The sequence below is a fragment of the Callionymus lyra genome, chromosome 2 (assembly GCF_982586985.1).
Source record: "Callionymus lyra chromosome 2, fCalLyr1.hap1.1, whole genome shotgun sequence".
In the NCBI taxonomy this organism is placed as follows: Eukaryota; Metazoa; Chordata; class Actinopteri; order Syngnathiformes; family Callionymidae; genus Callionymus; species Callionymus lyra.
In genome coordinates, this window is record NC_141819.1 from 38,402,626 (window position 1) to 38,427,937 (window position 25,312).

At 42.5% G+C, this 25,312-nt stretch overlaps 1 protein-coding gene across 2 annotated transcripts in view; it reads left to right on the top strand.

Moving 5' to 3' along the window:
• bahcc1b (BAH domain and coiled-coil containing 1b) overlaps positions 1-25,312 on the top strand; it is a 49,922-nt gene that overhangs the window by 12,144 nt on the left and 12,466 nt on the right. For both annotated transcript variants that reach the window (XM_087785052.1, XM_087785051.1), the window contains 12 exons: positions 5,042-5,185; positions 9,461-9,571; positions 10,382-12,337; positions 13,044-13,155; positions 13,595-13,770; positions 13,944-14,081; positions 15,273-15,445; positions 16,344-16,710; positions 18,077-18,955; positions 22,715-22,881; positions 23,647-23,783; positions 24,047-24,151. In XM_087785052.1, the coding sequence (XP_087641178.1) occupies positions 5,042-5,185; positions 9,461-9,571; positions 10,382-12,337; positions 13,044-13,155; positions 13,595-13,770; positions 13,944-14,081; positions 15,273-15,445; positions 16,344-16,710; positions 18,077-18,955; positions 22,715-22,881; positions 23,647-23,783; positions 24,047-24,151 (4,465 nt within the window). The remainder of the gene's footprint in view (positions 1-5,041; positions 5,186-9,460; positions 9,572-10,381; positions 12,338-13,043; positions 13,156-13,594; positions 13,771-13,943; positions 14,082-15,272; positions 15,446-16,343; positions 16,711-18,076; positions 18,956-22,714; positions 22,882-23,646; positions 23,784-24,046; positions 24,152-25,312) is intronic.

Genomic DNA, 25,312 nt, shown 5'->3' on the forward strand with positions numbered 1-25,312 from the left:
ATAAGATTATATTTTTACTATGTATACATTAATAGTTTTTAATTGATGCATTATTTTTTAAATGTACGTTTTGCCATGTGTGTGCGTCCATTTAAGTCTGCTGGTAATTGTAATTAGATTTGTGTGTGCATGTAAAATTTAATGTTACTATTGTCATTGCATGCAGTTTTTTAATAGATGGTCGGTGTATTTAAAACATTTTTCGTGCGTTTATCCGTGTGTGTCCATTTCTATGTGCGCACATGTGTGTCAGCACTCGGTCCGCAGCCAGGGAGTCGGTCTTTGAGCTCTTCTGTTCATCGTCGGCTGATTTATGCGCCTCACAGGGAAATCTCTTATTTGTAGCTCTTTCATCTCATCCCCCCCCCTCCACTCCTTTTCTCTCCCCGTTCTCTTCCTCGGTCCTCTGTCTTCTTCTTCTTCTTGCCATAATGTTATTCAGTACAGCTGGTCGTCCCAGGTGACGTGCCATGCTTCGCTTGCACACATCGCTCCCTCCAACATGAATGAGTCAAGAGGAATAGTTGATGAATAATAAGATAGAGCAAAAGAAAAATGCTATCTGGATCTAGTCGAGCAAAAGAAGTCCTTCTCTCCCCTGATCGTGTTCTTTGTGAGCATTGCTCAGACGCTTATTGACACCTTGAATGTGTTTGTGTCCCCAAGATGCTTTTTTTTTTTACGCACCTTTGTAGCGGTGTGCAGGTCGTCCACGACCGCCCTGGCGCTCCAGCAAACCCTCTGGTGTCAAAACAGATCAGAAAAAGAAGCCTGGCTTGACTTTTGCACCTAAATACTAACAGACACACACACTCACGCTCACACTCTGACACACACTCAGGCTCGGTGCCAGGGCCCTTGGTGGTTGGAGGCTTATGAAAGGGTCGGACTGATGAGAGGTTGCCAAGTGTACGGCAATAAGTGTACCAGCCAAGCTAACAAGAGTCAAAACACACGCACACACACACACCGAGTCATTACCGTGAGACACCGTCAGTCAGTTGAAGTTAATGTCAATGTGTGTTAACAAGCCAGAACAACATTGGACAGAAGTGATCTTGTGATTGTAACTTTTTAAACTCAGTAATAATAACCTGTATTCATTCATTTAAAAAATGTTTTGTTTCTCAAGGACTTTATTTATTTCCTTTTTCCTCCTCCTCCTCTTCAGAATACAAAAAACAACCTTGGGACAGTCCTGTAGCGTATTATTTCTCTGAATTCTTTTTTTTTTGCAGCAAATGTACCAAAGATATTATCGGTTAGTGACTTTATCTATTGATTGCTTCACCGCACAATGATTAAATAGATGCATGTCTATACAGAGGAAGATTATATTATAAGAAAATAATAAATTGACATTGACATTTTTGTGCATTTCTATTTTATTTTTATTATCATTCACTTCTTTTTCAAGTGTTTACTCTACTTCTCTTTCCTTAACAAGACATTCCTTATCCTGACCTGATGATAGATTCATTTGCTTTTAAAGAAAAGCCAATTACATTTATCTACTTTTATTTTGGGATAAACATCTGGCAGGCCACATAAAAAGACTTGGGGGCTCGGTTTTGGTCCCAGGCCTTGAGTTTGACACGTGTGGTTTAGGGGCACTTGTATCATTATTTTAAGATGAACAAAATGTGGTCAATGTTCTTTTTGTTTTATATATTATTTTGATTTTAAGTATGGTAAATTGACCAGTTTGTTTAAAATGTGGAAAGAATACTTTACTAATCAAAATAGTACTTCATGGTCAAACCATGGTTAGTCCTCGATCAATAACAGAAAACCACAATGTGTATATTAAATATTTCTCTAAAATGTCAAAAGTGTTTTTTGGAGATCTCACTATTATAATCATTTGAACGGAAAGAGAATCAAGACAAATTTAACTTTCCATAAACATGCCCAGCTCAACATCCTGACCAGATGATCAAAGGTCCTGATTTCAAACACTGATTTGAGTCAACCTTCTGTCTATAACAAGTCACATTCAATCATAAGTTGAGCAGATCTAAGAACAGCTCACTGCTTTAAGTGTTGACAGAATCCCTCATGATCTCCACGTTTATTCCATGTGATTGTCAACATCTGATCTGAGGGTTCACTGCTGCTGTATTGACACAGTTTTCCAGCTCATGTGCCAGCTGGGGGGAAAAAATCAGGTAAACACACTCACTTTCCTTCTGTTAATGACCACTATGGAGACTGTAGATAGCAGCAATCTCACACCACAGCCTCTGTTTATGATAAATAAAGCATGTATGTATTTTAATACGTGTTACATATAATCAGGGAGCTGCTTGCGTCAGGAGTAACTGTTTGATACGGATGTGCCGTCGATTTCTGTTGTGACTTTTTGTGTCCGATCATTTTGACTGGTTCATAGTTTTGATCTGTGAAGCGGTTTCAGGAAACTAGGTGCAGTGGACAGTGATTAGATCAGGAACTAACAGGAAAAGAAAGAGGGGTGGGGGTATGGGCTGAAATCAGGTTTAGGTTGTGGGCTGGCCTCAAATGATTTTCCATATCAGCAGGCCAGAGGGTGTAGGCAAATATGATGTTCTCCCCGACTGGAAACACACAATGGCATCAAACATGCCAAGTCCAAACCACCGAAAAACTGTGAAAATATTGATAATTAAAAGTGGAAGCAGATCCACATCTGAAGCTGTTAAACTCAATAAAACAAGGGGCTAAACTCTTTTAGAAGCCGGGCCAAATATAATGTATATTTAACAAACTCTCTGTAACAGGAAGTATGAGCTTGATAGTGATATTGCCTTTTCATTCTTGGTGCTTTGATGGTACTTGTGTTGTCTTACTTTCAACATCCGTTTTACTCTTACTGGAAGTCTTTGTCTGATTGTTGAATCCCATGATCTGCTGCTTATCTTAAACACATACATCTTCATAGGTAAACATACCAATGAGAACATTAATCCACTTTTAATTGGAGCTAACGGTGAGCCACAGAAAATGACTTGAGGGCCTGTTTTTGCCCCCAGACCTTAAATTTGACACATGTGATCTAGTCAATGGATCAAGGCTGACGTTCTGGAATGTGTGTGCATTATCTTTTTAAAGCGTCGCCTGCTTTTCCAGACGTAGGCTCCAGAAGATAAACATTTCAATGTATATTGATTTCTAGGAATTCTTTTCTAAGCAGCCTAAGCTTCAGTAATGGAATGATGGGCTACTGAAGATGACGTTATTTTCCTCTGTTGCAAAGAAGAAAATCACATGGAACTGAGCTTAGATGTTTTTTTTCAACGTTATTGCCAGAGTTACGGCTCCATCACTCTGGATAAGTGGATATCTGCTAGTTTTCTTGAATTCTACTTTCGGACTTAAAAACTTGTGTTTAACAAACCCAATGAATAATGACCCGTTAACCTATTTAGTACATTTTATTTGAAACTAAATTCCGGAGCTGGTGAAAGCTTGAGCAATTAAAAACAATATATTTTCATAAATAATGCAGCATCTCTCGGAATTATCCCTCAAAAAGCCAGTGCTTGCCACGCCCGATGATGGCGATATGTTACAGAATTGTGTTTTATACTTTATCTGTATTGGCTCCACAGAGCAGTATAATATATCTTTTCATGTTACGTATCAAGATTACATTTAACAAGGTATCAAGCTTTATGTGTGTGTCTGTAAGTTTGCAAGTCTTCTCTCTGGGGGTCAAATTCTTTGGTAGAGCTTATGATTTGAAATGGGAAAAAGAGAAGAGATTGAGAGAAGACTAGACAGATATCTTGTCTTGTGGCCACAGAAAATAGAATGTAAACGTCTCTAAAGGAAGGATTTGGCCTTCAGAGCTTTGAAAAATGTGACAGAAACTACATATTCTTAGTCTTTGCACAATAATATAATAATTATATATATTATTTTTTAAGCGTGAGACTTATACTGGGCCACGTAAAGGATGTGTATTGTAGGTACATGTGATGTGAACAAATATTGATGAACAAAAGTAAAGAAAAGGTAGGAATGATGTAGTTGATTCAGAGGTCGTGCGAGAATATCTTTTGGCATTTCAAATCTCCCCTTGTTCTTTAACTAATATTGTGAATCCAACAATGTACCTGACACTGTTCCCGTCATGAAGAGTTCTATTTATAAATCTTGGCACAAAATACACAGCTATAGGTACATACTATCTGTGCATATCTGTGCTCATTTTCTCTGATGTGAAACAGCCTTTATGGGTAACGACCCATTACCTCTCCCTGTTTCCCTCTCTCTCTCCCCCGCTCTCTCTCTCCCCCACCCACCCACTCTCTCTCTCATTCAGTGACTAATTACCTGACTCCCTGTGGATTTGTTTCCTCCTTCCCCTACAACTGTTCGGGTTGTTCCACTAAATGAGAGCGCGCCGATAAGTGCGGATACATCCAAACGATTCTGTTCATTTGTCGCCCAAAATGTTGTGCGTATGCCTCTGAACGCACACTCTAGTCGCGCTGTAGAGATTCTTCCTGTCTATAATTAAAAAACCCTGTCTTGTTTGGTGTTGTTCAATTTATGTTACAGTATTACATGTATTACATATTACATATATATCTTGTCAACAACTCTTCACTTGTTTTAGAAGCTTTTAAAAGTCTTTGGTGTACAATGATGCAGTTTGTGACATCTTAAATAGAATTTCTGAAACTTGAAAATGAACTTTTTTCCATGAAATACTTTTTTTTTGCCAAATGCTATTATCCAAATTTGTAATTACAATGTCCCTGGTTTATGAGAAAAAGGGTCAGCATTTAGTGTCATGAGACTGAGCGACTGACCGCTTGGCTGAGTAGGAGGGAGTGTGTTTTGGTTTCCTGGGTAAAGTTTTTTATAACTTTATTACCAAATAAAGCTATAAAAACGACAGACGTCTGGTAGCCTTGTTAGTTGGGAATATGCAGTACAGCCGACAGCAGAAAGTGGACCACTATTGACTGAGGGATCATTGTAATTAAAAAGATTCGGGCATTTATCGTGTATCAGACCCCAATCTGAAACCTTTTTTGTTTTTCCTGTTTAGGGGCTGCCTTCATGGGGTCCTTCCTGGCCAGCAGCCTGGGGTCCCCCCCATCACACCCCTCTGGACCTGCCACTTCTCCGTCCTCGCCCTCTTACAGGACGGGACCGAATGCTTCCCCGATCTGGTTCCCTCATTCGCATGAAGGTAAGGCAAACACCAGGCACACTCTTGGTCTCTTGTTAATCCAGGGTTCTTGATTTGGGATTACTCTGCGATGAAGCCATTAAGTGGTTTAACCAACACTGAGCTGAGGCCAAACACACAAAGCGGCGATGCCTCCGACGATGATGCTACTTATAGAAACACACACGGTGTGCGGCTCTGCAAACATGTGGCTTCAACTCTGTGGCTGTGGAGCGCCGTGTCACTGTCGAAAAACGGATGCATCCTCAAACCCTTCCACTTCCTCTTGCTCAAACACGTAAACACACACCCACACACACTCTCTGCACCAGACCTGACTCGTAACACCGCTCACTCATCTCGTACCCTGCTCGCTAAGAGGGGTGAGTTTTAAATTTCACAACTTTCTCATACAGATCCAAGACCTCCGGGGGGTGGGGGTCTACTTTCACTTAATCCATTTCCTTGGCTTAGCGTGGTCCTTCACTATAACCTCACACCGCAAGACTCCTCCCCAAATGCAATCATCTTCAAGTTCATGTCATCGTGACATGTTTTTAATCTCCACATAAGGAAGAGGTCCTTAAATATCCAAACAACACACACCGAACCTACCCTTGATTCCACCATCCTCTCCGTACTCCCCTCCCCCTTCTGACCGCAACCCCACCCTAAGGGCCTCTTCTGGGCAAACCGACCTCCAACGGCCCCCCTTCCTGATTAGACACACACAGGCTTTAATGTGCACATCCACACGCACCCTACGCTCTATGGCTGTTAACCGTTTGTGGTAGAAGAACGTTTAGTTTAGTTATCTGCTCCCAACAGGTAGATTTCTGCGCGTCTGCGCTGTGGCGGGATTTCTGCCTCCGTGTGTTTAAGCAAAGATGAGTTTGAGAAGATAAGCCAAACTTCAGACGATCGCTTCCGCCACAGGCTGTGTTTCTTAACGGAAAACAGTTGGAATTACAAGATCTTAACCAGTTATTCGCACGCGTTTCCGGGGGCACAACAGTCGCACACAAATGAACAGGTACAAAAGAAAATAACCCCCCAGACAACAAACAGACTCATCTTTCATCTTGACGATTTTTCTTCAAAGTACTTATGGTGCTAACCAAACAGTGAACCCTGATACTCGCTGTACTAAACATAGTGACAGTTTACTGGTCGCTACAATACTGTACTTTAATTCAATGTTTGTTGCTAGGTTAGCGGTGATTGGCTGACCTGGCAACAAAGCATTACTGTAGGGGTTAAGGTCACCGTTATTTAGAGGGTTTTTGAGAGGGATGGCACCTCATATGCAATGTTGCAAGTTGAAATAAATTTACATAAGTGAAACAGTAAATATTCACAACATGCTGATTTTGTTTAATGCAGGCCGTAACAACCAAAATAACAAAGCTTATGAATATGTTTAGACACTTGTATATCCTTTGTAAAAGTGTTCTAACACACATTTTCTTTCAATAATACTCATACTCATAATAATCATAATTATTGCGCTTGATTTTCTTAACTAGCCCATTTAAAAAGTGGTTTACAATCGTGTTTTGCCACATTGAGGCGGTAAAAAAAAAAAAAGTAAGTTATAATAATTATTGATCATGTTCATCACACTAAAACATTTTCACTTGTATGTAAACCATGAAAAAAACTAAATATTGTGCAACAACCAGGTATATTTAGCAGGCTTTTCCTTGATTTTCTGGAACTCCTGTGTTGTTCTCAGTGTTATCTTGACCTTTAAAGTATATACTTTATTGAATATTGTTTTGATTGTTTAAGCTCTTTGTGACCCTGGTCTGGAAAAGCGCTATATTAATACAAATTATTTACTTACTTACATTTAATTGTTCATGTACTTATTAATCATGTTATTATAAAAAAGTTCAGTAGCAAGGAAACATACATAACATTTACTTGCTCCTTGATGTATGTCTGACTGTAGATATAATGTGGAGGATCTGAGATTCACACATTTCTTGTGACAACATTGTTTTCGGCTAAGGTGGTGAAGTAAAATTAATTGCGTTGCCGGCGATAGCTCCCGCATTAGCCAAAAACTATCAATTGGTCCACACGTTTCAAGCCGACAAACCTCTAAACCACAGACCTGGCTCCTCTTTTCTACACAACTTCCTCATCAAAGCGTGCTTTGGTGTCTGTGCGAGGCAGTGAAATGTTCTCGTTGAAACACATTCTGGCAACACCGGTGTAGAGGTATATGAAACATTCATAATGAAAATTCAAAACTGTTTTCACTACTAACGTGTATACTGCACAGGTACAGTAGAAATGTTTTCTCTATAATCCAGAGAGGAAAACATGGGTCCTCACAAAGACCATCTTGCCTATTATAATTCCAACATAAGTGTGATTAAACTGGTGTGAGATCATCATAGGAACATGTGTAGTTGCATTCCTACAGAGAAATCTCGCCAGGTGGGGCTTTATGGCCTGGAAAGTTCTGTTTTCTGTACAAGTAGATCATTTGTAGCTCATCAAGCAATAAAGGGAAACATCTAAGTGCTGGAAATGAGCGCTAATGTCTCCTGGTGTGACTGTCTTATAAATCAGATTCATAGAAAGACTCCGAGGCAGCGCTGCAGCCAGAGAAGCTGAAGCGTGTGTGTGTGTGTGTGTGTGTGTGTGTAGACGTCGGTGCGCTCGCACGTGCACGCTTCTCGGACAGATTTTGTGTCTGTGTGGCTCAGCTTTGATGTCTAAACACATACACTTGCGCACTGGTGCAAGCACACACACGCACACACACACACACCTCCAATGATTGTTTTTAAGAATTCAAGCCAGGGAGCTACAGTAGGCAACCTGCCAGCTGGCCACTGTCCAGAGAATAGACAGCAGAGAAAGGATAGACCCGGCCAACACACACACACACACACACACACACACACACACACAAAATACACATTTCTTTGAAAAACGGCACACATTCTCTCCGACACACACCCCGGTCCCCTCACTGTACCTCACCTGTCCTTGTTTTTTCTCTCCTCTCTCATGTGTTCTCCCCTTACTTTCCCTGCCTCTGTCCTCTCATCTTTGCCATCTCAAAGCTCTCCACTTCCCTTTCACTTCCTCCTTCATCCCCCCCTCCCCACACTCGCACAATCCCCAACACACTCCCCTCTCCATACGCCTCACAGCAACACCAGATTAGGGGCTTTTCATACTGACAGGCCTGTTCTTTTGGTGTGTCTTTTACTTTCACTGCCTCTCTGTCATTTATTCAATCACTAACCTCCTCAATGCCTCCTTCCTTTGTTTCTCTCCCCCTTTTCCCCCTCGCCATGTCCCTCCGCTGCCTTTGTTCCCCTCTTCTTCTTTCTCATCTCACCTCCCTCCTTCCCTCCCTCCTGAATTTTATCACTCATCATTACCCGGGGGATTGGCTTTAGATGGCGGAAAGAGCCTTTTGGCTAATTGTCGCCATTTAGATTCACTGGTTGTTAACCAGTCAAAGTAATCACACACACACACACACTATAGTGTACACAATCATGCATTTACATTGCTGCTTGAGCAGAGGAAAAAAAAAAAAAAGTCCCACACATGCGCTCGCACTCACGCACACGCGGAAGGCGGCGAGGGGGTGTCGGTGGTTTTTTTTTTGCAGTGCGACTCTGGAATGCGTAGGATGAGTTTTTATGGAGTGCTGTTTACTTTGGCCACCACCATTAAACTTTTAACGGCTGCCAATTAACGGGCCAGCAAGGACACTCTGTGGGGCATGAAACCAGCTGCCGGTGGTGAGACACACACACGGTGTTTGTCGAGTGTGTGCATTCTATGATTCTGCAGTTTTAATCTAAAGATAACACCGGCCTCCGCCGTCGCCACCTCCAACAACAAAAAAGCTACAGCACCTCCTCTGTGTTCCTCCCGGCGTCCTTGAAGGCGGCGCTACCATTTACCTCCCGGTGACCTCCTGGGAGAACTGTTTGTGGGTGTGTGTTTGAGCAGGGGGGGTTGATGAGCCGTACTATTTGTCTTGAGTTAAGGAAAATGTTTTGTAGAAGAGCAAATTCCATCCTGCAAACACTTGGCAGTTACTGACGCTTGTGGTTCCTGTCAGCGCTCGGTCCGCTGTAAATAATGTCAACTCGTGTGGCTTGTTTGTGCAGAAAGTGCATTTATCGGGAAAGCACCTCTAAACAGTTGCACTTTCTCACGTGTTCTGCAAAAACTGCCCTAAATTAGCTTTGGATTTTTTGAATAAACTGTTTAGAGGCCTGCTCAGTGTCAACAAAAGTTTTCTCCTTCTGACAGGGTACCCCAGCTATTCGGGGAGCCTGGCCACTCCTTTTCTCCCCATGAGTACGCTGGATCCCCATAGCAACAGCCTGTACGGACAACACCGCTTCTACGACACTCAAAAAGGTCAGAGCAATAATAGTATGAAAGTAAATAATATGTAAATTAATTAGTAATAAATTGTTTATTGAAGGAGGGAATTTGTTAATTGTATGTTGAAAGTAGAATATTCCTTTTTTTTAATATATTTTCCAATTTAACTTTTTTTTTCACATAGATTTTGATATTCTTCATTAAAAATTGTAAACAACATTTCCTAAAATTTATCATTTTTATTTGGCAGACTTTTTGATTCAGTATAGAAATGTTGGTTTAACATTGCCACCATTTTTATATTACATTTTAACACTAGAGGCTGTTAATTATTGAAATTAAGATATCAAACTTTTTGTAAACCACTTGTTTAATTACTTTTTAATTACACAAATTAAACCTTTAATTTTACAAATCATTGAATCAAATCTAAGATGTTATGATTAATGAAATATTGACTTTCGCTCCTTTTTTTCTAAGAAGTTTATTTATTTGCTGTTTTAATTACTCTAATGACTCAACATATCACAGATGTGTGCTTTAAGAACTCTGATGTGAAGAATATCTTGTTTTTGTTACATTTTTGTAACCAGCATTATTTATGCAATATCCAATTACATAATAATCATATAAATGGAGTATGAAAATGGTGAGAGTTGAAAAATGCCTTTTAAAATTCACCAAAATTCAAATATAGCGTATATTTAACAACCAACCAAAAAAATATCCAATAAATCCCCCTCACTTTAAGTCCTGTAACTTTCGTAAGTTCTCTACATTTTTAATCACACTACGATGACACTGAGTGTTTAGAATTGACACTAATTGGATCTTATCCACCAGATCACTTCTACTTAAGGGGCCTCCCTCCAAAGCCCCCTCTCCTCTCCACCAGTCACAGCCTTCCTCCGCTCGCTCGGACTACTCCCAACCACCAACTAAACTCCTGCAGCCGTGACACGGACAATGGGTCTGGGAAGAACAGCAAGGACATGGGAGAGAAAGGCGCTTTATCTTCGTCAAAGGAAAAAAAAGAGCGATCCAGCGGCAAGGAGCGTCACCAGGAGAGCAGAGAGAAGCAGCACCAGATGCATCACCATTCCAACCAGACCAGTCCGACCTGCGCCACAATGGCCTACCAAGGCTTCCCTCACGCCTCGCTCCTCCCTCACCGGACCCACCAGAGCCGGGAGGAGGAGCTCAGACACTCCACGGAGAGACACAAGGACTGCAGAGAGGCCGACGCGAGCAGTCAGGGAAGCAAACATATGAGTGCCTGTAAATTGTCTGGTGGTGTCGGTGGAGAGTCTGGCACAGCATCTAAGGGAGTGACAGGAAACGGTTGCAGCGGTGGGATGGGGAACCGGCCGCCAACAGGAAGTCGGCGCCATTACAAGGATGGATCCATAAATGGGGAGTTGAGGTCCAGCGATATCTCAGCCTCCCCCTCTGAATGTATGAAAAGAGGTGCAACCACAAATATTCTGGCCTCGACCACGCACTCGGTAGGCTCCTACTCCATGCCCCCGCCGCTCGCTCCCCCACCTCATGCTTTGCACATGGCTCCCACAGTGACGGGAGGTTGGTTACACCATCCTCATCCTGAGTTTTACTGCCCTTCAGCTCCTCCTTCATTGGCGTCCTCCAAAGATTCAGCCGCAACATCAGGATCACGGGACGTTTGCAGGGAGGCAAATATAACTGGTCCAACCTATGTTCCTCTGGGGGATTTGGCCGATTGTCGTGGGGGCGGAGGGTCTGGAATGAAGATGGACGACAGAAACGTGTCTTATGAGAACACCTCTAATCACCTTAGTCGACTAAGCAATTGTCAGAAAAAAGAAAGAACCCAGCCTCATCATCAGCAGTTGGGCTATGGTAAGGCTGACAGACCCCCTGACTGGAATCAGCAAATGCAGCACTTCCAGAAACCAAATTCCAACTTGAGCACTCATTCTGATTTGCGGTCCTGCAGCGTGGAAACTCCCTCCTCCCACCGAGATGTAGAGATTGTGGATCATTTTTACAGACCCCAAGTAACGAGAGATTCCAAAGTGCTAGGAGCTGGACAGGGTACGTCTAAGACAGGCCAGGAAACCAGCACAGCGCCCTTTCGAGACAGCCCTCACTCAGGTAATCTCCCCAACGGGATGATGGTGTCGGTGGCAGCAGTCCAGAGGGAGGGGCAGAAGGTGGCCAGGATACGGCATCAGCAACACAGCAGCTTCGGGGCCAATTCGGACGAAAGGTTGAGAGATGGAGATAAGACTGGGTCAGGGTCTTGGGGTTCTCAAGCAGGTCACCAAGAGGAGCAAAGAAAAGGATCCCATCATGCATCCATGGTCAGCAGCCAAGCTCCAAACAGTGACCACCACCACCAGGCCCAACCCCAACCATCTCACTCGTCCCTGCACAAGTCTGAGAGCGACCACAGTGCCATGAAAAACCTAATGAACTACAGCTCCCAGCAGCCGTCGCTACTACCCCAGCGGAGTCCCTTCGGAGGTCTCGGCAGCCTCAAGCAAAGTGGCGAGAGATCAGAGAAGGCAGACAAGGGTGGGGGCAAAAACAACACTTCCTCGCAAGACCTTCCCAAGCAGTCGCTGCCTCTTCGGCGAGGCTCCACTAATGAGGCAGACAAGGGTGACAAATGCGGGAAGGAGGCCGGGGAGGCAGGAGAGGGGGAGGTGAGGCAGCCTCCGGTGGGTATAGCTGTTGCAGTTGCCCGGCTTTCCCATCGTTCCCCAGACAACGCTGCTGGACACGGCAGACAGGGCAGGGTGCTGCCCAGCATGAAAGGTCAGACATCATTTACGTTTAGTTCGCTATGTTCATTTTTTTTTGGCCAATTTTGTATTGTATTGAAGCAAAAGTGAAACTTTTGTAGTACCTTGTTCTCCTCATGTGATTCAATTGTATTAATAACTTAAGTTTGACATTATATTTGTCATAAAAAAGGGTTGATAGTTAATTTATGATTAAAGGAAAATATAGACCTAAAAAAAGACGCCTTAACATTAAGAAACACAAATGAGAGAGAAGCTGCTTGATTTTCGGTATTCAAGTGTTTCTGTGATGAAATCATTGTTGCATTTGTGATGAGAATGTAGAACAGGGTTCTGCAATTACATTTCTTCTGGGGCCACATTATCTCCTGCTGACACTCAAGCCTCGAAAAAATTAAAATAAAAGATACTTTAAAAAAAGGGAAAATTACAGTAAACGATCTAAGTGTAATTATGATTTTTTGTTCTATTCTTAAATTATAATAAAATGGCGGTTGATTATTAAATCTTATATATATATTACATTTAGATATAAATATAATATGCAATTATGGAATAGAATCACTCTTAGAGTGCATTTCTTATGTTTGTCATTTGACGGAAGGTATTCAATTATATACTATATTAATATTAAATGTCCTTAAACTAATGTTTTGACGAGCTAAATTTACAATTATTTTTAATTACAAGATGAAGAAATACATTTCCTTTGGTTCCAGGGGTGTCACGTCCAATGTATGGTCACAGCCGGGAGGCAGAGGAGAGGAAGAGGATGACAGAAGAGCAGATCAGTCTTCATCACCTGGACAGGGACAGGGAAATGATCATCAGGTACATTTGCGTTCACAGGCCTACACATGCACCAGGATGTTTTCTTTTTCTTGGTAATATCATCTGATAAGCTCCAGCTCTTTCATTCCCTCTACCTGTTTCCAAGACCCTGGTCCCCTCTCTCCATTTACCTCTTCATCCTTTGATGTGGTATTTCTGTATTTCTCACTGAGACGTGGTGCATCAATGTTATGCGGCCTAATACAAATGTCTCTGAAGTATCCTGCTCTTATTATGTCGTCCTATTAAAGGCAGGGAAATATATAATGAATCGCGGAAATGATGGCCGCTCTCATCGCCGTCCCATTTTCCTTTCTTGATGATTATAAAAGTAGTATTGATAATGAAGATGACACGGCGGTGATAATGATCCTAATGACGGCAGCGACGAGGATAATGAAGCTAATGACAGAGTTCACTCTGCCCTCGGCCGCAACAGGGAAAACAAGGATCGCATGGAGTTCGCCCGGATTCATCCCTCGAGTAGTTGCCATGGTGACCTCACCTCTCACCTCCTGGTCCCCGGAGGAGCCGGCCAGTTAGGAGCAGACCCCGCTCACCACCACTGGATGCAGAGAACAGGCAGTCCGTCTTTGTGGATGGGTCATTCCTATGGTGAGTGGAGTAGCCTTGAGTTTGTTACTGTCATATTAGATATATTTTAAGCTGAACATACCTTGTCAAAAGAAGCAGCTCAAACTGCTTTGTATTTGAGCGAAGATGTGTTGCTGATGTTGTCATGGACTGTCATTTTAACCTCCTTGTTGTTGTTGTAACTCTGAACACAGCTCTCAGCCATGTGGGAATGGGTGCCAGTTTCCCACCAGGCCTGCCCAGCCCTCTGCAGCCAGTGCTTGGTTCACTGACCCAAGACCCAAACTCCCCGCTGGTGGTCCTTTCAGAAGCAGGGCCTCATCATCACCTAGGTACAGCCTAGCAACAGTGGCATACACCCACACACACACACACAGTGTAAAAACTAATAAATAAACCAAGTATGAATAGTTGAATGAACATGCATAATAAATAAATGGGAAACAAATAAAGTGAACACTACAGAACGGGGTAGTGGGAGGCACTCATTACGGCACCCAGCTTACGTATGGTGCAAACAAAAGGGTGATTCTGAATGATGCTTTTATGCACACTACTCTATTTAGTGACGTCTGACTGGTCGCTGCAATCTACTGAATTTAAATGCTAGTTTGAGTTGCTGTGTCAAAAGGGATCGACAGCTGAGCTTGGTCGGCTGGGCGGCAAAGCATTATGGAAGCTGTTCAGGTCACCATTACCGAGAGGGTTGTTGAGAGGGATGACACGTAAAATGCAATGTTGAGCTTGTGGGATTAAGATACATGTTGTCCTTGTTCATCTTCCTTCTAGTCGACATCATTTAAAAAATGTCTTGGTGTTAAAAAGAAGTAGGTTTTTCAGTATAAACTGAGGGAGAATGTGGAAAATGTTAATGACAATTTGGGGAAAGGTTTGCAAGAGTGCAAGTAGGGATTATGAGGCCTCAACATGTATATGAATAGTGAAAAATTCAATGGTCACTACTTTCTTTTAATGCGGGGAGGGGGCTCAGAATGTACCCCCCAACACGCTCACAATATATGAGGCACCACTGTATATCTTCTTCACACGAGAGTGTTGTGTTGTGTGCAGGTATACATCAAATGTTTTCCTGTTACTGTCTAGAAGAACAAAATGTTAGCTGAAGAGTTGTTGTTGTTCATATTAGCTTGAAAGTGTGTGTGTGTGTGTGTGTGTGTGCATGTGCTGATGTGTGCGTGTGTCTCTGAATGCTGCTTTGCAAACAGGCTGTGAAATTTAATTATCTCCCACCTCCCTTGCTCCGCTCTGTGGGAGTTCCTGCAGAGAGGGGAAGTGCATCCACTGAACCCTTCCCCCTGGGAAACATTAGACCACTCAGGCTAATCTCACAGAACAAAGGTTCCCAGCGACAAAGCAGCCAAGAAGCCCAGTGTGTTACAGAGTGTGCATGCATGCATGTGTGGGTTCATGAGTGAGAAATGAGAAACACATGACCAATCATAATGAGTCGATGGAACTTGTTCTCCTCTCACACGATTAAATGATCCTTCTCTTCATGGCAGACGTGCTGGAGCAGTCCGGCCTCTGGTCCCCCATGTATGGCAGTCGCGGCCCTCCTCCACACCTACAGCATCTTCCCGTCTATTCCCGCTCGGCATTCCTGCGACAACAGGAGCTCTACGCTCTGCAGCAGCAGCGTGCGATGGAACACTTGCAATGTCACTCATTAGCACAGGTGAGTCTATATGCCAAAGGAAGTTGCTTGTCATCACTTCTATAATGAAGTCTATTGTCTAGAACTTTGAACAAAGAGGATCTATGAACATTTCTGAGTCATATACACATGTATTGAGCCTCCAGTGGACAAGCTTGTGGAGGATGTATTCCTTTAATCCAATTAGAATTAAGAATACTATAATTAATGATAACCATAATGGTATTCGCTCTGAAAAAGGAACCAGCCCTGAAACGCAGCGCAAATATCTGTGCTTTATTTTTTGTTCATTTTTACCCCAACAACAGTCTTTATCTCAAATACAACTGTAATCAAACAATTATCAACTGTAATCTAACAATATTCACCTATATTAGAACAATTATTAACTTTAATCTAATCATTTTCAACTATAATTCAACCATTTTCTACTTTAATGAAACATTTATCAACTGTAATCTAACAATTATTACCTGTAATCAAACAATTTTCAACTGTTATTAAACCATTTTCACGATTATCTAACAATTATTAACTGTAATCAAACAATTTTCACATGTTATTAAACTATTTTCACGATTATCTAACAATAATTAACTGTAATCGAACAATTTTCAACTATAATTCAGCCATTTTCAACTGTAATCTAACAATTATTAACTGTAATCTAACAATTTTCAACTATAATCAAACTATTAACAACTTTAATCAAACCATTTTCAACTGTAATCAAACAATTTTCAACTATAACTGCTTTCAAATGTATCCCACCATCTGTAATCTAACTTCTGCAAGGATACAACAACAAACAAACAAATTATAACTATACATAATAACTATAACTTCCAGTAAAAAAATCTTTTTTTCTACTCTAAGCTTCTATTTTTAACTATGTGATCTATTTACTTTCTCTCCACAGAGAAAACATGAAGAGCATGCAGTCACGATAGAGGACTCTCCTTCTTCATCCAGAATCTTGTCCTCATCCTCCTCCACGTCTTCACATGTTGCAAAGCCCTTTTCTCACACTCCTCCTCCGGCTCCAAAGACATCTACTCCATCTCCGGTTGTGTACCCCGGTCCTCGCCAGTCGCCCTGCTACCACTCGCCCTCCCGGCGCTCGCACCCACCCAACCCTCTCACGCCGGCGCCGAGCCCGGCCGCCGCCGCCCCGCGCTCGCCGGCGCTCAGCCCGGCTCCGTCGCACCTCCCGAAAGGGCTGGACCGGGGAAGTGACAGGGGAGAGGGGCAACCCCCTCAAGATTACCCACAATCCCTGGAGCCAGGTGAGGTTGGAGGAATGACTAACAACTCATTTGAGTCGATGTTTGAAAGAGAAGTGAAGGGAGAGATAAAATAAATAGAGACATGGTCGCTGCTGCTGCAGACAGTGTTGCTGTTTGATGTGTGGTATTCGTTTGATTCGGTCGACGCCGTTTGAAGTGTGTCGGACGCCTCCGTGTGTCCTTGAGAGCCTGTGCATGACTTCTTCCTGTGTGCATTTAGAGCGGCGAGCAGGTCGGCCGTCGAGGCAAAGATCAGGTGCACTTACAGTGTTAGTGGAGTCTAACCAGAGCTTCTTGTGAGGGAAGGTCAGCAGGAACCTTCGGACCGACCCTCCTTATCCTTCAAGGATGCTTGGAAAGTACATGTGAGAGGAGCTGTGTTGTCAGACGGTGCAGGAATATCATTAATAATGAGCGTGAGAGGGTGACAGGGCCGGCGCTGCAATCATACAGACGTGGCAGGGTGTCATCAATATCCAATATAGATCTGAACACACACATGCACACACAAGCACACACATGCACACACATGCACACACATGCACACGACCAAAAATGTATAAAAAAGGGAAAATTAGTTTTTAAGAAAATGTTATCAATCAATTTCAATTTATTTCAATGTCATCTTGTTCTATTGTGCTTATATTATATCAGTTTAGTAGTTTCATATCTTACACCTTGAATCATACACGTTTTTTTTGTAAACATTATACACTTACAATGTTCTCCTGCAATCAAACAATCTTCAATTGTATTTAAATATTTTTCCACTTTAATCTAATCATTTTCAACTGTATTATAATAATACTTAACTTTAACCAAAACATTTTCAACTGTAATCGAAAAAATAATTAAACTGTAATCAAACTATGTTAAACTGTAATCAGACAATTTTTTACTTTAATCAAACAATTTTAATTGTTATCAAACCATTCTCAATTATAATCCAACAATTTTACATTATAAACATTTTTTTAACTGTATTTAAATAATTCTAAACTCAAATCAAACAATTGTCAAATGTAATAAAAAATAATCAACTATAATCGAACAATCTTTAATTGTATTCAAACAATTAACATCTGCAGTCGAACAATTTTCATATGTAATCTGATAGTTTTCATCCGATAAACTGATCAAACAAGATGTTTTTTGAGATTGAAAAGGAGCAGAGAGAATTCTTATTCATAGTTTTCTATTCATATTTTGTTTATTATTTACTGATGATACAGAAAATTGACTTTATCTATGTCTTTGGTCATTTATTTGTTCTAATTATGTCACTAAGAAATATTTCATCTTAATGTCTATTGTTCCACCAAAGTTGGATATACAGTATATTAACGTCCAGTGATCTTCTCACCAGACCTGCCTACCGTCTACAACTACCCTTCACTCACGATGGATTACAAAGCCGGGCCTTCTCCACCAGAAGCAAGACTGGCACAGACATCTATGGAGGGAGCAGATCCAGCAGAGCCGGATTCCACTCTCCCATGCCAGCCTCTCGCTAAAGAAGAGAGGATGTTCGGAGCCGTCGCAGACTGTGAGGTGGTGGAATCCCAAAGTGGACTCGCAGAGGAAAAGGATGGAATCCAGACGGAATTTAAAAGATGTTCTGCATCTGAGCCTGAAAGCAGCAGTTCTGGATTACCGCCATGTCCTTCTTCTTCTTCTTCTTCACCTACTGACTCACCCTGCTTTACAGTGGCCAAAGGCAAAGCCATAACAGCAAATCTCTCTCACGGTTGCTTGTTCGAGGAGGCCAGCCCGGAGGAGTTTGACCTATCCAAAGAAAAAGAGGATGAGGAGGAACAAGGAAAAGAGAAAATTGCAGTGGGTGCAGGAGATAAAATGGAATCACCAGACAATGTTTCTGCTCCGAAAGAAGAAAAGAACAGTGATGAGGAGGGGGTTGAACACTTAGAAGTGCTTGAGGACGTAGAAGAGTCGAGCAGGAGAGGTCTGGACGAGAACACTGAGGGATTATCTTGCTCTCCTGCTCCTTGCTTGGAAAGCGCTCCCCCCCTCACAGCATGTACATCAATCCATCATCAGGGTGCCTACATGTGGAGCCTGGAGCTCCTCATCGCCGCGGCTCTGTGGGCCACCAGAGATGCCTTATATCCACCTGCACCTGTTGTTCAGCACGCTGGACCGCACCCGCACCATGGCATGGAGATACTTGGAGAACTAGCAGAGCTGGAGATCCAGCATCGGAGCCAGCAGAGCGACCAACTCAACGGTGAGTTTGTTTTAGAGTGTGAAAACATGCACAGAAATCTTTTCTCCCACACACAAAACTGTCTCAATAAGTATGTAAAGTACCAAATTAAAGTAAGTCTGTATTGGCAAGAATCTGGCCATTTGATATGTATCACGATACAGGCGCAATATTAAAATATGTTTGTAGTATTGTCCAAATACTTGATCTGGTGTTGCAGAAACTACGGACCACATGTCTCTTGATGAGGTCGTAACTGCTTTCATTTGTTTTAAAACCAAAATATGTCCAAACATAAGCTTTAAATGCTGCTCAAATCGACCGTATCCTCTTGTCCTCAGTCATTGCTGGGCTCTTGCAGGATTTTTTTGTTTTTTTAAAAGGGGAGGACATAATGACTGCTGCAAACTATCGGCTGGAAATTTAATTTGCATGTTCATTGTCAGTAAAAAGAATATGAATCAATAAAATAAATAATGAACAACATTTATTATTGATACCAGGCTTTTAAAAAATTGTGCGATATTTATATGTTTCGATACTTTTTCAGACCCCTACCATCTACCAAAAATAAGACACAGTCCCAGTTTCAATGTTTGTGTGTCCTTCAATCAACGACCTTCCTTCTGACACCGTGTGTACACTTCTTTTTTTTTGCGTTTGTTTGTTGAGCAAACACAACAAGAAGTAGGTCAAGGACACATGTCAGCCTGACCCCCGTCGTGGGTAAACACCGAACCTGAAAATTTGAAAGGATCTGGGTGATGTGTGTCGGCCAGATGTGCAGGCAATCAAACTCTAATCAAACGCACACACGGTGCACACGTTTCCTATCCTCCCGCTTCCTTCCTCCTCTCCCAGTCCTGTCCTGGCCCCCGGAGAGATTATTCTGCCCTCCGGGAAGGAGGGTAAGTATATGTCGTTGGGGAGATGGGGGGACAGTGATGGACAAAAAAATGCTGAGCTTAAGACTCACACCAGGAGGAGCTCACACGGACCCACACACACGGCGATGTACACACTCTCGCTCGGCCCGGTTCATCCCTCAGGCTCTGGTGTCTTGCTTTGCTAATTAGACCCTTTCCTTTAAAACACTTCTCCTGTAAGCGCTCCTATTTTCCTCTCATCCCTCTGAGAGAAAGTGTTTTTATTTATGCCAGCATCTGTGTGTGTGTCCTGATGTGTTTGTGCTCCGGTGTGTGTGTGTGTGTGTGTGTGTAAGCTGTTAAGTAATCCCAGATGAATCCCTGCTCTCTTCCATCACAGCCTATGTGTCTCTCCACCAGGCTGCCTGGTCCCTGCCTGCTCTCGCCTCTTCTCCGCCTCCTTATTTCTTCCCCTCGCTCGCCTCTTTTTTGTATTAAACCAATGTAATCTTGTGTGTAAAGCCTGCCTCTGCAAGCCTTGTTGACGGAATTAATAAGTGTAAAAATCATAAGTCGCTCGCAGCTGTGCATGTGTGTGTGTGTGTGTGTCAGATAGAGACGGCGTGAGGGTTCATCTGTTTACATGCTTGCGCACGTGTTCAGCATGCGCGATAGGTGTGACATCAATAAGTCCTGTCGTGGCGTGGAAAATACACTGTCCAAATTGCAGGGAATTTATTTAAAACCCCGCTCCAGCCCCGGTGTGTGTACTGTTATTAATACCGCTGATGGCGTGTTTGTCATCGGGAATGTGTTCCAAGATGAATCCGATTCCCAGACAGATGCATTTTCCCCGGCGCTTGACGTCTAACGATACATCCCTGCCTCTCACTGGTGATCGCAATTACAGATTAAGGAATCAAGAGACACTTCCCGCCACTGCTAAATTAGCTCTTGGATTTACACACGAGTCCATCCGCATAACAATTGGCACAAAAGGCTTGTTTGGGTTACTTGGGGTGTATAAAAATATCCCAATATTTTTTACAATGATTACATGATCGATATTCAACAGAACTGTATCTTTAAAAATATATATATTTCCTTTTGAGGTTTTTTTTCGGTTTTCAAATCATTACATTTTTATCATAGTTATTTTGTGGTTTGTATTCACAAATTCACCTTCAGGCCACTAGATGGCACGGTCATCGAAATATGAAAATCCTTCTGCAAAATCCTGCTGATGACTGAGGACGAGAGGATACCGTCAACTCCAGCAGCTTTTTAAACTGATGTTTGGATATATTTTGGTTATAAAACAAATGAAAGCAGTTACGACTTCATCAAGAGTCATGTGGTCCGTAAATACTGAAACACCAGAGTCAAGTACTCAACAATACTTGTTTACTGTGATATCTGACTGCTCATTGTAGAGTTCTGGACATGGACGAGGAGGATCCCAGTTACATATATTCTGCATACTCACGTCAGTGTTTTTAGCTCAGATGGTGAAGCAAATCGTGTGTGTGTTGACACCGCTAGCTGCAACCTAGCAAGATTATAGCAACCATTTGGTCTGCGCCTGAAGGTTTGAAGCATTCGTACCACCAACACATAGATGTATTGTTTAATATAATTAAAATTACATTTACAAGCTGTGCTTTGGTTTGAGAGGTTTTGTCCAGTGCCATGCTCTACTCAAAACTTCAATGTGAACCTGCTGAGGTGCGGCAGTGAAATGGGTCCCCACTGAAACACATTCCTGCAGTGAAAGTTACCAAAGTTATATGCTCTATACGTTCATATAGCGATATATGGAACATTCATAAAGATACTGGTTTCAGTATACCGCACAAGCCTAGCCCTGAGGTTTCATAGAGTATGCAGATTTACAACACGGGGGTGCCCCAAATGATCCCTGCTAATTCTTTTTTGAGGCACTTAAGTTGTCATGAGATACGAAACGCACACCCACAGGACTTCAAAATAATTCCGAGGTTGTATATTAGCAACATTTTACACACTAGTTTCCTTCATATTAAAATCTGCCTTAATAAGTCGTCTTAATGACGGCTAATGACGGGGAGGCTCATTTTAACCATAATGGTTTTTAAATTTTCCTTCACCGTTTTCCCCCTTGAAATCCCAGATGCGTTCTCTTATTACAGCTTCTCCCTCTTTAGAGACACACTGTGCCATTATTACTGCGCAAAGATGGTGTGTGTGTGTTTGTGCGGCGCACTAAGGATGAAAGGTATCTATTGATCGTGGCAATTCACCAGGATACTAGACCAACCCCGGTGATGTCAGCAGTGATGTCATCCTGTCGGGGTAATCGGAGCAGGCCATTGGCTCAGAGGTCTGACAGATGAGATGGCGTTGACCTCTGTTGAGTGTTGGCAGGACAAAGCCTCATCTATCGGCTTCTTCCTGCTCAGACTGACTCCTTTATGGGAAAGATTTTTTTCTTGCTGCTGCTTCACCTCTAATGAGGAAGTGCATCTCACAAGTAATAACTTTCTGATTGTTTCGCCTCCTCCTTACAATCAACTGCATCACTTTGCTTTCCCTTGCACCTGCTGCTTTTACTTCTTTTCTTTAATCCTCCCTCAGACACTACTGCAGGTTCCCCACACCTGCCGAGATCAGCAGAAACATGTAATTTTTGAAAACTTTGATCTGCTGTTATTATAGCAGAGTTAATGACGGTGACGGATGTTGTAATTGCACGCCGCAGTTACCTTCGCCGCGTGTGAGAGTTTTGTCTGTGTGCGTGCTCGGGTAAAACACAATACAAAATACAAACCGACACGGCTAATGTCGGAAATATCACCCCTTTTTTCAAAAACAGGTTTAATTCCTGCAGAGAAAAAATCCCTGTTTCTGATGTTCAAATGTCTTTCATCACCTGCAGGGGAGCACATGCTGACCTTTGACCTCCACAGCCTGGCAACCCTGGCAGCTGCCCGTGCTTTAGAAATGGGTGCAGGGGAAAGGGATGTAGGTTCGGACAAACAATGCCCAATCAGGAAGAGACTGAACCTGCGCAGGAAGTGCAACTGGACGCCCCGTCACGAGCCGGTGAGTTCTGTTACAGCACAATTGTCAGATCTCTCCACTGATGGTGAAAAATCCCAAGTTTCAAGTTCAAGGCCAGCGGGCCAAATCCGGGCTCGCCAAGTCATTTTATCTGGCCAACAAAATGGTTGACTCAAATGTAGGTCAATATTTATGAACTATGAACATTGAGAACATGAGACTTCGGATAGCAAAGCCAAAAGTTAAACAAAGTAATATCTGAGTCTTGAAATAATAATCACCCACGATCGGTCCAACTAAATACCAGCTCCATGTTGACAGTGACTGATCAGCCGCACAAAATAAAGAAAGTCTTCACATGTTAAGCAAAATGTGTAATCAGGAAAGTAAAAATTAATCAATGAAATTGAACTGAAAGCAGTACAAGGAAGTATAGCAAACTGCTGAATAGTTGAAATTATTGGCAAACAACTTGAGAAAATACGGAACTCTGAAGATTTTACCAGCAGGAAGAGAGGCATCGATGATTAAGATCCAAGAATAAATTATGACGTCATATTTCCTGTTATGGACAATTTGGTAATTTGTTTTTTCAGGCCCTAATTTAGACGGTTAAAATATTTTGGCCCCTTGTGTGATGATACACATAATAATAATGTAGTGATCGATGTGCTAGCAAACATATGGTTCCCAACTTGTCCTTATTGAGATGCTTAAAAAAACAAAACTCTAATTTACTTTCCTGCTGACCGATCACTTAACTCCGCTGTGTTTGTGTGTCTATGTGTGTGTGTGTGTGTGTGTCAGGTCTGCCCGGTGAAGGGTTCCATGGAGACGATAGGAGGGGAGGAGCTGGCCATGCGTGTCCAGCTGGCTGAGATTCAACGCTGCTACAAAGAGAAACAGAGAGAACTGGCCAAGCTACAGAGGAAGCACGACCACCAGTGAGTGCACACACACTCACACACACACACACACACACACACACACACACACACACACACACACACACACACACACACACACACACACACACACACACACACACACACCAAACCCTCCTGTCATTCTGTATCCTCCTGGGCTATCAGCTCTCACCTGCTCGAATCCAACACAACTTGACCTGTAGCTGATAAAAGTTTCTCCTGGTGTATCCGTCCGTCCTGTGAACTCCTCCTGACTCCCCCGTTCCATGCCCGCTCCGCAGGAAAGACGAGACGTCTCGCAGCCCGGCTCGCCGGGGGCCCGGCCGTCCCCGCAAGCGCAAGTCCAACCCCGGCCCCTCCACCCTGGACGACTTCAAAAAAGCCAGGTCAGTGATTTGATATCAGGATAATCAGCGTGATTGGGGCGCCCAACTCATTCACCCCTGATTTCTGTTTGTGTTGTGAGTGAAAAGCTCGCCTGATTTTCAAGAACTTCTTCTCGCACCGAGTTGATTCAAACGCCGTATAGCTGGTGATTTGCTTGATTGGGTACCGCGGGAATCGCACCCGCACGCTTGTGCGCTCGCGCACACAGCCACGCGGCTCATGCGATGAATTCAAACGTGAGAATGTAATGAAGATGAGGCGGTCATTAATCATCATTAATCACTTTTAATCATATTTATCACTTGCATTGATTATATCCAGATTCCCCGAGAACCAGGAGCATATATTAATACGGCCGGACAAAGTCCTGATGTACAGATATTACAGTGATAAACGACTCAACGCCACCCCCAAGACGCACCGGCGACACACAACCTACACAACACTTGTTCAGGAACGCAAACACACGCGCTGAAAAAACACATCTAGTATTCAACGGCTCGTAATGATGAATGTGTTTTCTCAGGCTGCCCCACCTCTGTTAGCAGGCGTAGACCTCGCCTTGATAAAATGATTAGAGAAACCTGAGGTTTGTCACCGTAACGGTGATTAGAAGCTGCTCACCAAACCAACTGTGTAGCTTGTGTATACACAAACACACACACTCAAGCAAAATGTTTGATTCGTTTTTGGGTTCATGATCAGTGATGTTATTAGCGAGTGACTTGTTTACGCATTTATCTTGTGGAAATATTTTTTCCGGAGATAAATGTGAAGAAGCTAATACAACCACCTGATTATTATTACTTTTGGTCACTCAATGTTCAAAATTGAAAAAGCAGAAACACCTAAAGCCATGATAAACACTGTTCCTAAATGACTTAACAACTTTAATTGATTTAAAGGAAGGGCTGAAACATTTTGAGACTGTCTTGTTTCCGTAATATGATGTTCCCAGATTAAAGAGAACTGCACTGGTTCTACATGGTGCAAAACAATGAATTGTTAAAAAAGCTTGGATGCATCTTTATGTCAATATCATACATATAAACAAAGTACAAAAATAATTATTTGTTATTATAGCTTTCTAGTATGTAGATATTTAGTGCTAAATCAAGGTCCTAAAATCTGACAATGAAAATCTGAAACCATAGCCATAT